The sequence below is a fragment of the Haliaeetus leucocephalus genome, unplaced genomic scaffold (genome assembly GCF_000737465.1).
Source record: "Haliaeetus leucocephalus isolate CR32 unplaced genomic scaffold, Haliaeetus_leucocephalus-4.0 Scaffold555, whole genome shotgun sequence".
In the NCBI taxonomy this organism is placed as follows: Eukaryota; Metazoa; Chordata; class Aves; order Accipitriformes; family Accipitridae; genus Haliaeetus; species Haliaeetus leucocephalus.
The window spans coordinates 13,828,406-13,846,838 of NW_010972991.1; the positions used below are offsets into that span (position 1 = coordinate 13,828,406).

Consider the following 18,433-nt stretch of genomic DNA (forward strand, 5'->3'; position numbering starts at 1 on the left):
TAGGTAACAGCGGGGAGGGCGCAGCCGAGGGGGCCCTGACGCCGGGGTGTCCCTTCCCGAGCAGGAGCAGAAGCCGCAGCTGGAGAAGGAGGTGTCCCGCAGCCGCATCCCCCGCCTGGTCCTCCGGCCGCAGCAGAAGGTCTCTCCCGCTTCCGAATCGCCCTTTTCCGAAGAAGAGAGCCGGGAATTCAACCCGCCCAGCTCCTCCGGGGGCTCCGGCAGGACCGTCAGCAGCAACAGCTTCTGCTCAGGTACCGCAGGCGCGGACACCCCCCCCAAAAAGTCCTCGCCCCGGGGGTCACGGTGGACCCCACCGCCCCGACCCCCGGGGCTTCGCTGTCACCCCCAGACGCAGCATCCGCGTATCGAGCTCATACCAAGCCCCGACGAGCATCGCGCTTTGCGGATGAAGAAGGGCGACCATTGATTTTTCCAGGGAGATCCAGTATCTGTTCTTTTAATACGCGTCTGTAAGCGACACCAGATGTTTCCATTTCGAGTTCTGCTCTCCGCTGCTAAAAAGTTGGCGGTTTTACTGCAGCAGAACAGTTGCTTTAAAGAGAAGGATTTGCCTTAAAAACTGCGTGGGTTTGAGGCATTCTGGAAAGCCCACAAGCCAAAGAGTCCTTAAAACGGGGGGAGTTGCTCTTAAGGGTATCAGACGTGGGTCAGATACTGCAATGCCTTTTGGTTTAGTGACGATGATCTCCCAGCATGAATCGGAACAAAATACGTAGGTGAAGTTTTCCCTGTCATATTAAATTTATTTATTTGAGAATTCAGCATGTCGCCAGGTGTGAGTTGGGCATGATGTCTTCTCTCTCTATAGAGAAGGCAGAGGCTGGGGGATGCACTAGAGGTAAATTACCACTCTCCAACTGTAGACCACAAAAGTGTCATTTGCTCTTCAAAATGGGTATAGCCCTTTACATCAGGGACAACTTGAAACCAGATTTTTCATGCTAAATATTTGTCCTGGGTAGAGTGTAGCACAATTTAAGTGCCTCAGCCGGCAGTGAATGACTCAGATACCTACTAGCGGTGAGTAATCTTTTAATTCAGTGAAACTCTTCACCATGTATGACATTAGGCACGTGGATAACAGCACTGAGGGCCACATCATGAACACCTTGGGCTCTATATGTGTGCGGTAATTTTAAAGATATTTTGGTGACTAAAAATTTTGTTTTAATAGTATTTTGGAGAGCATAAAATTCTCTAACTAAAAATCTGAATTTTAACAAGTATTTTTGTAATACTTAATATCAGAGCAAGTTCCTTTTTGTTTATTTCTGAAGTATTTCAGTTACCAAAGGTTTTCCTGAGAACAGCCAGGAACACTTGTATTTATCTTTGTCTTCACTACAGTGGATCAGATTATTATTTTTTTTAATTCCTTTAGTGAAAAGCAGTGTATTGAACAGTGTGTACAAGAACAGTCAGTTTTCCTAGATGAGAAACACAATATCCATGTTTGAGTCTACCATTTCCTTCTTAGCTTGGATAGATTTTGCAATTCAGGCTCAGTGGAATGATCTATTTGGTTATTGTTTAGTGAACAATGCAGAGCATTAAACAAACAACACAGTTTTGTAAGAATGCTGAAGTCTTTTTCCCATGCCTTTTGAATCCCTCCAACTTACCTGCTTGAGTTTGCCTGTTACAAAGAAGTAAATCTTCTGAAGCTTTGTAGAAATACATTATTTTTATGATCTCTCCCAAATGGCTGCTTTTTATCCTGATTTTTTTTGCCCTGTGTGTTGACAAGCCTTTCATCCTGGTTACTGACATTCTTTTTTATATCTTTTGGGTTTGTATCATGTTCTTCAGATCTACTCAACACAGAGCTGCTAAAGTAATACCCTTGCTGTCCCACTGCACTATATAAGCTGTCTTGAGTCCCAGCAGAGCTTTGTATTTACTCTGGGTGTGTCTGATCTCACGGCTTGACAGTTTTAAGGTGCCTTTCACAGAGGTATTTAAGGGTGTGATGCTGGTCTCTTAACCTGCCTTATAAGCACAGCTGGTCATATTTTTATTTCCTTTATTCATCTTTTATTCTTCCATGAATGCTATGTTGATTTAGTTTGATTTTTTTCCCCATGCTGAGAGCTTTGCACTTCTCAAGCTGCCTGCAGCACCCGTACAGGTATGCACTACTCAGTTTGGCTGCTGCGAGTCTTCAAACCTTACGCAGCCAAGGATCAGCCAAGGCACTGTCCTCCATCCCAGTATGTGGTTTTGTTGTTGATAGGTTCGATGGATTTTTCACTGTGATGCAGGTATGACAACGGTCACTGACTTGATTTCCTTATTCTCTAACGTCTCTTCCGTCTTCCACTTACAATCCTTCTTTATCATAGTATTTGTATTTTAGACTGAAATTCCCCAGTGGCAGCAGGTGGCTGCTGGTTCCAGTTTCTGGGGAGGGGAAGGCGAAGAGCTGTGTGGAGAGGTGAGTGGAGGGACCGCAGCCTCCAACCTGCCTCTCCTGGTGCTTCGCTAGGCACTTACCATCCTAACCAAGAAGTAGCATGTGGAGAAAGTGTATTTAAAATTAGCAAGTAATGAATTTGGAATAGGTGAGCAGATGAATAATGTGAACAATAGTGTGATGACAGTATGAAAAACCTCATGAGCTTTGGATAAATTTCTTTTTTGTAACTTCTTTGGAGCATTAAACCCAAAAGGTTCTTGATAAGCAGCAGATAGTGTGAACTGGCCCCTGGAATAATCCCTTTCCTCTTTACCCTTCTCTTGACAAGTTGCTCTCTACCTTTCTTCCTTTATTATTGACACCAAGTGGTTATGATCAGTAGATTTCTTTTTCCCCCAGTAGAAATGATACTTTTCTTCCTCGTCCATATAAATACATATTTCCTGCTTGATTCCATAGGGCTTCTGGGGTTGTCCATTTTCCCTGGGTGCTTACATTGGTCCCAACTCATAAATGAAGGCGTGGAGCTCTCCCTTCTCTCTAAATGAGAGCAGCAGGGTCTTCCAGGTATCATTAATGTTGGATTAGGTAGGGGGAACCTTTGGGAACCGTGGCACTGCTGCGAGCATGGTGGCAACAGCAAAAAATACCTCTGGGCAACAGACAAGGGACACTTTGTTTTAGTGCTTAGTTTCTTTTGAAGAGGTTGTCAGTTCTAGCTGAGATAAATTTTAAATTTGTGTGATCGGCTCCCTCTTTGTCTTGTGTGACTGGATCAGAGACTCAGTTGACTGTGTTGGTCAATTATCTGCAATTGACTTCATGTCAGTTCTGCTTCCTAAGTCTGTGTGAAACACGGGGGGACTGTTAATCTTCTCTATGATATTCCTGACAAAATGTGTTTCTGATACTCTTTGTTCCTGCCAAGTGATCATGGATGCTTTCTGGATGCTGTGTAGGCAAGCTGAGCCTTTGTATCAGTATTCACTGTGCGCAATCCTTCCTTACAATCTTAGTGCATCTGGGGTCCTGTTTGTCATTTGATACGGGAGCGCTTCTCTTCCTTCAGCCACTGCCCTCCTTCGGCTTGGATGTCGGTCACAGAACTCCTATGATGTCAAACGATGAAAAAACACCCTCCCAGCAGTTTCATCTGGCTCAGCTGCTACCGAGCATTTGCCCGTGCCATGCGTGTTTTCCTCATAAGTTGCACTTGGTTTTGAAGTGGCTGCGTGTGCTTACCTTGTCAGTTGGGCGGAGGGCACGATTTTAAACATCGCGAACAAATCATCCGCTCGCAGGGCCATGACTGAGCAGCTGCTGCGGGAAAGAGTGAGGCTGCCTGTGGTGGTTCCAGTTGCAGTGCTTGCCTTGTAAGAAATAAGATCCTTGGGGTGGGGCGTTATCCTTGGGTTTTGTGTACACGTCCTTTTGATACCAAGCCAGTTGCGTGTTGGATTGAAGACAGCCTGGATGTGCTAGACTCAGTAACAGTCTGTTTAGCTTTTCATTTTAAAAGGAAGTTAGTTTGGGATACACTTTTTTTCTATTTTCTGCCTCTGAATAGCTCAGCTTTTAGACTGCGTCTTATGAAGAAGAGTTGTTACATGCTACCTTTATAATGATGCCCAAGCTTTCCTTCAGCCTTTCTTCAGAAGCCAGCCGCCTGAATTTCTGCAGGTAATGCAGCGGTGCTTTGTTAACTGAGATGCAGCTTTGCAGGAAGCACTTGTGCATTTAATAATTGTTTCAGCAAAAGACTTTATGAGCAAGAGGAGCTGTTTCATGCCCATAGCAAACAGTTCCTCTTTCTTGGGCTTACCTGCACATCACCTCTTTAACTAGTCTGCATAGTACCATGGGCCATTGAAAACCAGTAGCGTCTCTGTACGTGAGTGATTGTGACTCACTCCAACAAAGTTATCAAAAATGGGAGTTGAAGCTCCTTCTTTGCTTTTCCTTTCAAATGTCAAGATCTGCGTTCAATGCTTATTTCATAATTGGTTCTTTTCCGGTGTAAAGATCTTGTTCTTTACATGCCTGGCACAATAAATATGCTCCGGTACCCTGGCCGCACTGTAGGCCCCGGGGTGTAGGCACTGCAACAGGAATCTCAGTGTTACCGTTCCCTGCTCGCTTGCTCCTGTGCACGATCCCCTTGAACCCAGAGGTTATTTGCCAGTTGGCCCAACTGTTGATGGATGCTGGGGCTGAGTTCGCAGTGCGTGTGTCAAAAAAAGCATGTGGGCTTTAAGCAGGTTTATTAAAGTCCATGTGAATGCACAACCCATATTGCTAGCCACAGACAAGAAGAAAAGGATTGTATGGGTGTGTTACTGGGCAAAAAGCTGTACCTTCTCACACTCCGGTAAATAATTGCTTTGCTAAAACATTGAAGTAGGTTGCGTTATAAACTAGCTAGCCTTGGAGGCTACACTATTAGAGTGTGTGTACTTAAATATATATTTCTGAGTAGAAAAAGATAGAGGAAAACAAATTTGCAGTATTTTAACAAACCAACGGATCGAGGCCTGAGAGGTAGTACAAATGACTGAAAAGAATAGCTACCTCTATTGCTGGTGTGTGTATATGTCTGTATATATGTATGTATTATTATGGAAACAGTGAGCTCTCCCATTCTTCTTGTTTCTTATTACAGGAAGAGATATTTTGCTTGAATAGTTCCTTACTGGTTTATTTGTTGCTTTTTTAGTGTGAGTTACTGAATCAGAGAGAGATGCTTGAAAGTGCTCAAGTATGTGATACTGAAAGTTAGCGTCTCTTTCCTGCAGTCCTTTATGCTACGCTTTTCCACAGTCCTTTTGCCATTGTTTCAAACTTCTGAAGTGGAGGTCTTCTCCAGCGCATTTGTTTGCAGCACTCTGTAAGGTAGTTGAGTAATGACTGTGATACTAATTTACAAAAACGTTGAAATAAAATCTGCTTTCAAAAATGCACGTATGGCCTTTGCATAAAGACGATACTGGGGACATACTTCCTTTTCTCACTGCTGCTTCCCTAGAGAACTTCCTGCTGGGCCAGCTTATGTCCAATAATTTATTATTGCTTCATATTGTTAACCACCAGTTCTGTTTCTGCAGTGCAGAGATCTGTTCCAAACATGGAAATGAGGAAAGTGCCTAGGTACTAAAGAGCAAAGCTTGCCTTTTCCTCAGTTTTTGGCCTTTGCCTGATTCCTTTTCAGCTTCCCTCTTACTAAGTAACGATCCTTTTGTTCCTGTGCCACACAGCAACATCTGGAAGCCAAAATATTTGACCTTTTGAATGTTTGTTGTCACCTTTTTATGTATCTGTCAGCACTGTGAACCTTTAAAGCCTGACCCAGAGCCTCCTGAGGTCAGTAGAAGAGTTCCCATTTTCTCTGGCACATTTTGGATGGTGTCCTGAGAACAGTCAGTACCTCACCCTTTCTACCACCCTGTTTGTTGCAGCTTGCTGTGTGCTACGGACTGAATTCTGAGCTATACTGTGTATTTTCTTCGCCATCAATGCGTAATCCAATACTTCTGTTTTCAAGTGCTTTTCATGCAATATTCTGTTGAGTTGAATGTTGCCATGCATATTGAAGAACATCACAACTTGTAGCAAAAATGAACCTTTAATCGAAGTCTTTGATTTCTTTTGTATTAAAAGAGAATCTTGATATTTTAAAAGAAATTCTATATGACATGTTTTAACCCTACATTTATAGGGTTAATATACATCCTTGAAATTTTGGAACAGTGTTTTGACGTATATGTATCACCAAATACAGTGAGTGAGTTCTGTGGTGATGCTAAGTGCCAGTCTGGGTTTGGTGGCAATTAAAAAAAAAAAATGCATAAAACAACAATGGGTAGAATATATGTGTTTTCAAAGCATCGTTAGAAGGTAAACAGTGCAAGCTTATGTGGTGATGTTGAATCTGTGAGAGTCACAATCATATGCTGTCAGCCGTGGAGGCAGAGCTGTATGAGAACAAAGGAGTATAACATGTTGTACCATTTGAGGAACAGGTACAAGTTTCTGTGTGGTCTATTGGAAATTTTTATTTCCAAAAATGATACCTTCAAATTTGGATAGAGTATTTATAATTTCTTCCTTTGCTGCATAATGGAATTAAACACATAAAAACACACACAGAGCAACACATCTATATAAACACATGTATTTCACATAATGTTTATATTAAATGTTTCTTAAACTGGATGTAGTCAAGGCTCTCCCACCAGAGGTAGCAGCAGTGGTTCCACTTCCAGCTATTGGCCTCAGGAACGGTTAGTGAGATCTACTAAAGTGCTTTAAAAAACCTGCCAAACAGCCAAGACTCTTCTTTGTCTCTTTGTCAGACTCTTTTCTCTCCTCACCTTTAGTTAAAACTTTCCTTTAAAATTTTCAGATATATTTTCTGTCCTTTATCATCTTAAACCCCTTGTCCAAATGTTACCTATGATGTGATATCAAAGCGCCAGGAGCTGTGCTATTCCTGACCGCAGCACTCTCCTAGTAACAGTACTATTTTTATTGGTATTTTTACTAGCAAGCCTTTATGCTTTTGTTCTGTGATACTAATACCATTAGTGGTGCTATAAATGTAATGACAAAGCCAGTAAGCCACAATTATATACTCCTTTTTTCAGATGGTTTCCCAGAACTCATGTCAGTCCTGCTTGTTAGTGAAATGTTCAAATAGAAGGAAGATTAGTAGATTTGCTGCCAAAGTCAATTAAAACTTGCTGTTTCAGTGTAACTTAGCTATTGTATGATCAGATGTCAAGAGCGGATACCTTTAAGGACATGTTTATGGGAAATACCGCATTGTAAAAGATGCCCAAGCTGTAGGAGCGGGTCAGTCCATCTTCCTTCACCTTCCTGTCCCCTCTTCTACACAATCTGAGCCTGTCACCGTTTATGCCATGCTGTGAGTGAGCAGAGAGGACCTCTTGCCAAAGTCAGTGAGCAGCTTCCATACTAAATTTTCAGTAGTGGCCATTAGTGGTCAGCCTTTGGGTGTGATGGAAGCAAGGTCAAAGGGGCTGGCAAGGAACAGGTGTAAAAGTTGCCTGTATATTAATGATAGGAACCTCAGCAACAATCAAAAGGAGTCAAAGATGTTTAGTCTTGATTTTACTTATTTCACTATTGGGTTAGATGTTATGACTAGAACATTAAAATCAATAGTTCAGCTTGAAAGATGGACTGGGAAAAATGGGGTGGTTCCGAGCTGTGGAATATCTAAAAAAATGTAAAGGAAAAGTATAATACTAAGCATGTAGGTTGTATGGGACCTCTGGAGATCATTTCATCCAGCCTCCTTTTTGAGGCAGGACTGCTTCCAGCACTACGTCACATCAGCCATGGCTTTGTCTATCCGAGTCTAGAAAACATTCAAGGACAAGAGTTTGCACAGCCTCTCTAGGTGACCTCAGGGACTGATGGAGCTGCTAGCCTGTCTTCGTTCACAGGCAAAATGGAGCATAGCTAATTCAAGTTCTGTCTGCAGAGACACAGAGATTAAATGTGGAATTAATTTGCTTAGCAGGATTTCATATAAGTAGGCCTTGTCAAATAAACCTCCTCTCTTTTCCTGACAGGGCTATAGTTTCAGTTGCTCTTCTGCTCTGCTTCAGTGTGCTTGACTTCTGGTAAGACACTTGCCTCGCAAGCACGTGATATTCTGATGAATTTTATTAAATACCAACCCCAACAGATCTTAAAAATAGCTGTAAAATGAGTTTAGGATTGAACAGAAGGACCAAAACTAGTAGCATTTTCAGGACTCTTAGTGAAGTTATTAACCTTTTTTTCAACAGTCTGTGTGATTTTGCAAGTTTGCAGGTGACAAATTGTTTGTAACAAATGACTAATCTTCTAGAGTACATAAAACCACCTTATGGAATGGCTGCAGTAAAAATGAAATGTTTTAGTACAAATAGGAGCTGAGGAGAGTATTCACACTTCTTACCTTAAGCTGTGCTCCCTAAATCGTTGCTGGGCAGGTGAGGGTGCCTCCAGAGGGCCATTCAGTGTCGTGCTGAGAGCCTATTGAGCCTGGTGGCGTACATGCAAATACTCTCCACCTCTGTCTTTCTGTGTGTACTACGCATTTTATACTGTTATGTTGCATCCTGCTGCTTTTACTGTGATCCTTTGTGTTGCCTAGTTGTTCCAGAATGATATTGTGAATCTCCTGTTAGCAATGTTTTCTGACTGGGCCGTAAGATCTTACACCTCACTGGTTCAGCTGCCCAAGTCAGAACAGTGGTTGTGCTAGTCAATGGAGAGAGGTGAGATCTTCCAGACAGTGACTCAGAGTAATGGGATGACTTGGCCTGAATTAGGCTGTCGTTTTGACTTACCCTCCAGAGGAGCCTTTTTTTCTCCATTTAATACAGAAAAGAGCCTTACAGGTGGAAGCTAGGTGATATATTCCCTTTGGTGTGTGTCAGCAACTTTCATTAATGCATAAAACACCCCTGTGCTACAAGACCAGTCAGGAAAAGGAGACCAAAGCAACATGTAGGACATCAAAAAATGTGGAGTAGACAAGCAGATTGGGAGATTATCCTGAAAAATTCTGATATACCCTTGGTGGTACCCTCACCATCAACAGCCAGCTCACAGTGCACCACACTGGCAGAGCCGTGGCTACCCAGACTAACAGATCCTGGGATGAACGGAAAGGGAACCATCAAGTAAAAGTCAGAAAGCTGTTTTTGCCTTGGTACACTGACATTTTAAAAGTTTGTTAGAGGCCCATGTTTAATTCTGGAATCCACATTTCGTAGTGGAAATGCAGAGTATGTACAGCCTGAACGTTGGTCAAGGGAACCTTAAGAGAAGATGAAAACGGGACAGTGGAATAGGGATCAGGTAGGGGGTGAACAGTTCAGAGTCATAAAAGTATGCATAAAAGCATGCATAAAAGCATAACTAGATCTGGCAGCTAGGGGTGAAAGTAGAAGTCAGTCAGTGGTTTCTCAGTGAGAGCATCATTAATTATTTGGATGCATTATATAAGGAGGTTGTGTACTGAGTATTTCTTGAAGCCTTTAGGAAAAAGCAGTATTTTTCTAAAGAAGGTTCTAAGGCATATTCCAGTGAAACTTCTAAAGTCTCTGTGCCCAGAAAATCAGAGAAAATCATTATGTCACAGCATATGGCCTTAAAGTCTACAAGAACAATATTTTTGTCAGTTCGTTAACATTGTTGTTTATACTTTGACTTTACTATTTGAAAGTTAGTCAGTGCATGCAAATGTCAGAGTGCTCTGAGCAACTTCCCTGATTGTTTGTTTGAGGAGACACTATCCCATGCTTGGCTTTGAAACTTGGCAAGCATGTCTGATCTGGGAGAGGTGTTGGACGTAGAGTTTCAGTGATGAAATCCAGCTGATGTTCAAAGGGAAAGTCTACTCCCAGAATGCTCTTCGGAGGCCACTGTGAAAAAAGACACCATGAACATTACTAAGAAAGCAATGACAGTCGTGTGTTATAAATTCATGTGTTTTTCCCTCTTGAGCAAGTAAATAATACAGGCAAGAGCAGAAGTATGGACTCGCACAGCAGTTTTTGCCAGCTTTCCCTCTTCTATCTTCCCGATGCTCACATGCCTGAGAAGGTAAATCAGGTCAGTCTGTATTCTTGAGAAGTCTGGACCTGAAATCCTTAGTGGGGCAAAACTCTTGCCGACTTATAGGACTGAATCCTTAACTGACTGTTGTGGTTTCAGCCCAGCTGGCAACAAAGCACCATGAAGCTGCTTGCTCACTCCTCCCCCCATGGCCCCAGTGGGATGATGAGGAGAAAATATAAAGAAATGCTCGTGGGTCGAGACAGGGACAGGGAGGGATCGCTCACCACTTATGGTCACGGGCAAAAGACAGGCTCAACTTGAGGGAAAAACAAAATCAATTTAATTTACTACAAATCAAATCAAAACAAGGATAATGAGAAGTAGAACCAAACCTTAGAACATCTTCCCCCCACCCCTCCCTCCTTCCAGCCTCAACCCCACTCCCAGTTCTCTCTCCCTCCTCCCCCCAGCAGCGCAGGGGGACGGGGAATGGGGGTTGGGGTCAGATCCCCACACCTTGTCTCTGCTGCTCCTTCCTCCTCAGGAGGAGGACTCCTCACTTATCCCCTGCTCCAGTGTGGGGTCCCTCCCACAGGACACAGTCCTTCACCAACTTCTCTGTCTTGGGACCTTCCCACAGGCTGCAGTCCTTCAGTCATAGCCTGCTCCAGCGCGGGCTTTCCCATGGAGTCCCGGCCATCTTGGGGGGCATCCCCCTGCTCCGGCGTGGGCTCCTCTCTCCCCGGGCTGCAGGCGGGCATCTGCTCCCCCGCTCCCCTCCCTGGGCTGGGGGGGGACAGCCTGCCGTCTCACCACGGGCTGCAGGGGCATCCCCTCCTCCCCCGCTCCTCCTCCCCTCCTTCCTCACTGACCTCAGTATCTGCAGAGGGGTTCCTCTCACATTCCAGTCCCCCACTCACTGCAGGTTCCCCTTCTGAAATCTGTTCTCCCAGAGGTGCTACCACCGTCACTGATGGGCTCGGCCTGGGCCAGCAGTGGGTCTGACTTGGAGCTGGGGAAGCTTCCAGCAGCTTCTCACAGGAGCCACCCCTGCAGCCCCTCCCCTGCTACCAAAACCCCACCACACAAACCCAATACACTGACCTTGCTGGCAACTACATTCACACCACGTCTTCAGCAGAAGGTAAATCCCGTCGTGGGCTCCTCTGCTCTTGTTAGCCCCTTGCCAATTTTGGTGAAAGATCCCTTCTCTTGGCCCGTTTCTGGGCAGGTGGAGGTCTTCACCTCCTTCTGTCAGAGTTGTCGGCGGGATTTTGGAGGAGCCTCCAGGCCTGCGGGAGACTGCAGCCGCACCGCCACGGCTGCACCCTTCCTCTTGGGGAGGAGGAGCAGGGGTGCTCGCTGCGGCGGTGAGCGGGGCGGGTGGCCGGGCCGTCTGGAGGGGGCATCGGCTTGATGCGCCGTCAGGGTCTGCGGGGAGGGCTGCTGCTCTTCTGTGGGGAGTTCACCTACGGTATTAAATACAATTAAATAGCCTGTTGAGGCCTCGGTAGCAGGGAAGAACGAAGGCAAGGGCAGGCAATTTGGCTTGCATAGAGGGGTTGGGTGGCACCTCAGTGTTCAGCAGGACTTTTCCTTGTGCCAGAACGGTGAGTTGCAGGTCGGCTGGGAGGTGGGTCCCCCAGCATACAGCAGAGCTTCGCTTGCCTGTGGTGGTGAACGCTGGCATTTCATATGCAGCCGTTCCCTTCTGTGATAGTAAACATTTTGATACTTCAAAAGGCACCGCAAAAAGCCAACACAGAAAAATGTTTTTCTGCAGCTTGCCCTAGATTTGGAAACTATATAATTTTGTTCACATTTCTGACTAATACTAGGTGGAAGGAGTAGAAGTTACACATTATATAAAAAACAACAAATGATGAGAGGAAAGGGAGTACAATAAAATTATTCATTTACTTCAGCTGGAGTGGGAATGCTCACCTGGTTATTGGTGTGTCTAAAGGTCACAAGGGGTATAAGTAGAGAAGACCTATTGTTCTTTGTGCCAGGCTCATTTGTTCCTTTAATAAATGCCCCGTTGCAACAAAAGCTGAAGTCCTTAAGGGTAAAACGAGGATATGTAGAAAGGATATAATCTGATCATACAGTGTCACCAGTGTGATATCAGAGGCAATGATGGGGGGAGTGGTAATTAAAATATCTCTTTTTATATGCTATTTTTATGTGCTTTCTTTACCTGCTCTATTTCCTTATCACTGTTAGTTTTACATAGTTGTTTTTTAATTCCCTAATTTTTAACACTGTAGTTTAGTTCTTTCATTGTTTAAAGGTTTTATCAGCTTCTGAGGTTCTTCCAGGTAGCATCCGTATAGATTTCTTCACTGAGAGGGTGGTTGGTCACTGGAACAGCCTCCCCAGGGAAGTGGTCACGGCACCAAGCCTGTCAGAGCTCAAGGAGCATCTGGACGATGCTCTTAGTCATATGGTTAATTTTAGGTAGTCCTGTGAGGAGCAGGGAGTTGGACTCGATGATCCTTATGGGTACCTTCCAACTTGAGATACTCTATGATGCTATGATAGCTTTGGGAGTTACTTGTATGTAAAGTCTCCCGTACCAAACACATCTGTGACGTCTGCAGAACCTGTCCAGCAATTGCAGTGATTTTATTGGTGGAGAGATGAAGGAAATAGTTTCTTGTCTTTTTTTTTTTAAAAAACACAAAGTTTTAAAAATAATGGTACACAGAAAAACATCTAAGAAAGGTCGTAAGAAAAAAATAAACTGCATGAACCTGCACTTTTTTCTGAATGTGTTTGAGTATAAAATTTTTGTGTGCTTCTAAAGAGAAGATGCTTTGGACATAGCTAAAGGAGCTGCTTAAATGCAATTCAGAAGCTCACTCAGCAGTGCTGATCCACTGCTCTGAAGGTAGCATTCATTCAGCCTGCAGAAGAGACTCTGAACCCTTGGGAGAAGGAAATAGGCACTGATCTGGGAGGAAATTGCCACCTTCTCTGTGTAGAGTTATATTGTGATGTTGATGGGAGTGGAAGGTATAAAAAGTAAACTAAAACCATGTTGACAACAATCCTGCTTTAGTCAGCGTGAATGTGGAGATGGGCTGGAAACCTTATTAGTGGTCTTCTCCTTCCCAGTATTTTTCTAGGAACTAATTCTGAGTTGCAGAAGGCAGCAGCAGGGTGGCAGAAGGAGATGCTTGTAGGCTTAATTGAACTGATTTGAAGCAATGAAATATGATTAAGCTGGATTAGGTGCTTTGCATCGTTACTGCCCTTTGTGCCTTGGGAGGTAGTTGTGGCAGTAGGCTGGGCTGGCCCCGTGGCTTGGCATCATGTCTGGCACTTTGCAGAGGCCAGGGCAGCAACACCTCAGGCTGCCGGCTGCTACTGTGCTAATGCATATAGCATGCACTGGATCGTCAGCACCTACAGTTACCTTGCTCAGCATTGGAGGCAGGACACGGAGAAATGAGAAGCAGAACATTGGAACAAATAGGTGAGGCTAGGGTAACTGGCCAGGCATGAAGTAAAACTGGTTCACATGAAAGGATGAGGTTGTTTTACTGTGCTGGGGGAGCAATAGTTAACAATAGCAGAAGCTGCTCTTTCCTGAGGAGGGGAGGCAAGCAGGGAGGGAGATAGATAGTTACAGGGTGCCCCTTTTGCCTCATAAATGCACAGTCATATACTGACTTTTTAAACAATCTGCCCATGCAAAGCTCATTGCAAGATCAGGCTCGACCTAAATTATGAACAGGGTGGACGTGGTAAGTGCAATATGGTCATGCAAATTATTTGGCTCTGTTGCAGCTACTTCTTTGAGTTTCATGTTAGGTAGAGATAATGCACCAGGAGCAGAGTGCAATTGCATCATTAAGATTGCAGCTTTCATTTTGTCCTGGGAAAGAATAAACAATTATATTTCTCCAGGAGAGTAAATATTCAAGGCTTCCCAGTGTCAGAGTAGCCTGTTTGTTTTTGTTGTGTATCTCTAAAACCACCATGGCTTTTAGGGGAGCTGTGATTACTCAAGATTACAGGAGATGTGATTAGATGAAGGGGCTGTTTGACATGTGGATTTCACCTGGACTCAGACTTCTTACTTTGCATTTAATTGTTAAGAGCTGGAGTGTTTGTATTCCTGGAGGTCAGGAACGTGGGTCTGTTCCCAAGGTGGCTGCTGATGCCATGATGCACTAGTGTGCCCTCAGAGGAATTTGGCTTTAGACAAAAGCAGTCTGTGTATAACACACCCTCTTCAGAACCAGGTACCTCACAGCCACTTGTCAAGAATGGAAGAGCTCTGTGATCATGATTGCTTTAAAAGGAAAAACAATTTTGAGAAGCGTTTATTAATTCCAGTTAAATGAAAATTCTGCCTTTGTGCATATGGGCAGTAGGTCATTCTCTTGTTTGGATAGGAACATGTCTTGAAGGAGAGCGTATGGCCCATGCTTGCTTTTCATCCAGTGTGCACTACACGAGCCATTCTTGTGTCTTACATGCATTTCTTCATGCAATAATATGCCCTAAGCTAGGTAAGTCAAAAGAATTTATCTGAGATCTGAGTTTTCATTATGTAGCCCCTGATTCTGTATTTTGTCAGACTTAGTGACAAGCACTTGCCATTTTAGTCTGCCATAAGGTATTCAAGACTTCTTCACAAAATGGGAGAAACTAATAGCTTCCCATCAGGTTTCAGAGCCAAGGTTGTGCATATGAGGTAACTGACTGTGAACAGCTGTAGTCCAAACACCTTTTTTTTTTTTTTTTAATTCTGCTAATGTTCATCTACTTATTAGTTAGAAATGCTGATGTTTTCCCTTTTCTCTTCAGATGACACTGGCTGTCCTAGTAGCCAGTCAGTATCTCCAGTTAAGACTCCTTCTGATGCTGGGAACAGTCCAATCAGTTTTTGCACTGGTAGTGATGGAGACTTCTCCAGGAAGAAATTCGGTCCAGGGACAATGAGCGAAGGGAACCCGCAGCTGGCTCGATATAAGAAGGAGTCAAAGACAAGCCTTGTAAAGCCTGGTGAGTATAGTATAGTTCCTTTCATTTCTTTAATTACACTTTCTAATTGACTAGTGCATCTACAGGTGTCTACATACATTGTGTTGTGCTGCCTGTGATACCACTAATGCTGGTAGTAAATAAAAAAAATAGTTGGGTTCTTTCTATGGAGTCACCTGCAAGACTTGAAAATACTATCGGTGTAATGGGCAGCCTATGTGTGGGAGTTAGGCAGATGTAGATCCATACTACATGGACTGTATCAAAAGCATGTCTCCCGTTGCCTGAGGCTAATGGGCCACTTCAGACCACCAGCTAAATCAGCACCTGCTTATCACACATCCAAGGCTGAATATTCTGCTGTGTCATTGACTGCTGTAATTTTAATGAGTAGATTAAAAATTTTTTTGTGATTCATGTACAGGCAGCTCTTGATTACAAACAGTCAGGATATTTTTGCTGTTATTTAATCATGGAGACAGAGAGGGTTTTTGACCCTGTACAGAGCCAGCTGCAGAACTGGCATGGTTTATGAGCTCAAGTACCTCCTGGCTGTACTGTTTCCAGAGTCATTTTACCTCTGGAAGCAATTTAGATACTTTCATGAGGAGCCAGCTCAGATTTACCAGCACCATGTTTAATCCAGAAACAGTAGAGAATCTGTTGCAAAAACTCTTCACTGGCTTGGTCATTGAAAGGGCTGATTAAATCTGACAATCTGACTTACCACTATCCCTGCAAATTCTTCAGCTCATTTCATAGCACTGTGTTACTTGAGTGTTCCCAGACTCCCATTGCTCTGCATAATGGATGACAGATAATACTTTTTCAAGGTTTGTTTTCTGTTCCATTAAAAGCAAGGAATCTAATGCAGGCAGAATGCAGTGAATATGGTGTATGACAGTCAAATCTGCAGCCATGGTTACCACAACCATTTTGTGTTTGAATGTGGATGTAGCTTAACAAAATGTGGATAAAGAATTTTGGAAGTTTTTTTCTACTGAAGAGTCCTATACACATGGAAAAGAGTTACACAGTTATTTCAATAAATTACTTAATTGTTTTTGATTATTACACTCAAATTGACCTATATTAGCTTTTTGCAGTAATAGTCAGAAGTCATCTTCATTTTAGTTGATGGTATTATTTCAAGTCTTTGAACAGACTTAGTTTAGGTATGTAGGTGTTCTTGTAGGTGGGCCATTCTGTAGCTGTTGGTACCACTGCATTGATTGATACCTAAGGTTGGAAAACTTGTCTCTAGAGTTCAAGCATATTGCTCCTGAGATCCATCAAAACTCTCAGAGTGGAACCATGTCTGATTTATAGAGTACTTCTAAATTCCTCTTGCCAAATACCTCACACGTTTTTAGTGGAAAGTTGTCAAAAAACACATCATAGTCAGTGTGAGAGCTGACACAGGCGAGGGACATTCCTGAAATGAAGAGCATGCCAGGGGACAGTTGGGGTTCATTTTCCTCACTGTTGGCTACAGGGGTTAGTGGAATTGTCTCCCATTGCTATCTTTTGGCTTCAGGTGGATCCAGTCCCTTCCCCGTGACCTACTTGCGCATGAATTTCTGGTGGCCCAGTCAGGAAGATCTAGCCCTTGTGCAAAGAGTAGGCATCGTCATGTAGTGTCATGGTTTAACCCCAGCCAGCAACTAAGCACCACGCAGCCGCTCACTCGCTTCCCCCCCACCCAGTGGGATGGGGGAGGGAATCGGGGAAAAAAAGTAAAACAGAGAAGAAGCAAATAATAATGATAATAATAACAATAATAAAATGACAATACTAATAAAAGGATTGGAATATACAAAAGAAGTGATGCGCAATTGCTCACCACTCGCTGACCCATGCCCAGTTAGTTCCTGAGCAGCGATTTGCCCCCAGGCCAGCTCTCCCAGTTTATATACTGGGCATGACATCACATGGTATGGAATACCCTTTTGGCCAGTTTGGGTCAGCTGCCCTGGCTGTGTCCCCTCCCAGCTTCTTGTGCCCCTCCAGCCTTCTCGCTGGCTGGGCGTGAGAAGCTGAAAAATCCCTGACTTAGTCTAAACACTACTCAGCAACAACTGAAAACATCAGTGTTATCAACATTCTTCTCATACTAAATCCAAAACATAACACTATACTAGCTACTAGAAAGAAAATTAACTCTATGCGAGCTGAAACCAGGACATGTAGCAAAACACACAGGGAGTAATAGGGGAGCAGTGGAAGGGAAGTGGGACCTGGGAGGAGAATAACAGCAACGTGTCCTTGTCATATGTAACCTAGTTCTGCATACAGCTGGATATCTCAAACTACAGCACAAAAAGAGTTGTGCATAATATCTTTCTCTCTACCAAAAGCCCTTACTGATTTATGGAGATAATCTCTACTTTTTATCTGAAACATCTTGTGATAATGACTACATAGCAGGAGCCAGACATGAGAGACAAAAATCCAGCCTACCACTGTTGTTTACAGACTCTGTCCTATGCTACATTTTTGTAGGTAAGTACATCAGTCAGTGTGCACCTTCAAAATGCCTGTCATTTTGCCGAAAATTTATCTGTTTCCAGGATTGTTTTCTTGGAACATGCTGAATCTCAGCAGTAACACTCACACAAATATTTAGATAATTCAGGAAATTTCAGAGTGGGATCGCACTGAGAATGAACCCTGGGACTTTTTTTTTTAGGCTGTTCCCAAGCTCCAATGCTTTTCTCCTACTCTAGCAACATCACTTCATCTTTCTTTTCTATACTTCGAAATATGAAATATGACGTAGCTTTTTTTTCCTCTAACTGCCTAACGCATTATGTAGATCTAAGTCATCTTCAGCTCTTGCAGTATTAACAAACTAGATTCAGATATCATTCATAATTTATGTTGTTTGCATAGCAAGCCATACTTAATCCTGGAATGCATTATCACTGCATCTTGCTAAACCTCTGAAAGATTTATAATCATGAAGATGTTATTCATTTGGAATAGTTGGTAATAGTTTTTATTCTGCATTAAATCCGAATCACAACAGTGTTATAGGTGAATTTGGCTTAAAATCAGTGACTGCATTCCCAGGAAAGGATGGAGAGGACAGGCACATTAAGGATCATCTAAAACATCCACTCCAGGAGGAACTTATGAGCCTTTTAATTTCAGGATTTTAGAAGCTGTTCCCTCTTTTGGATATGATTCATTTATGCAATATTAAAAGAATAAAAAATGCGCTGCAGAAAATGCCCTTGCAAAAAGGCACAAAAAGCTTAATTAACACTAGTCCCAGTTTTGTATCAAGATGCTGTGCTGAATCCTACCCTTTTGGTAATTGAATAAACAGGAGCATAAGCACTTCTACGTATTCACATTCTTCGTGTACTCCACCTGCAAAGATCCATCCTGAATTCCTGCAGCTGATGTCCACATCTTGTT

General features: G+C 43.3%; 1 protein-coding gene across 1 annotated transcript in view; it reads left to right on the top strand.

Moving 5' to 3' along the window:
* The window catches only part of SYBU (syntabulin (syntaxin-interacting)), a 44,131-nt gene that overhangs the window by 676 nt on the left and 25,022 nt on the right, over positions 1-18,433 (top strand). The window contains exons 3-4 of the mRNA XM_010577128.1: positions 65-251; positions 14,834-15,031. Of these exons, the coding sequence (XP_010575430.1) occupies positions 65-251; positions 14,834-15,031 (385 nt within the window). The remainder of the gene's footprint in view (positions 1-64; positions 252-14,833; positions 15,032-18,433) is intronic.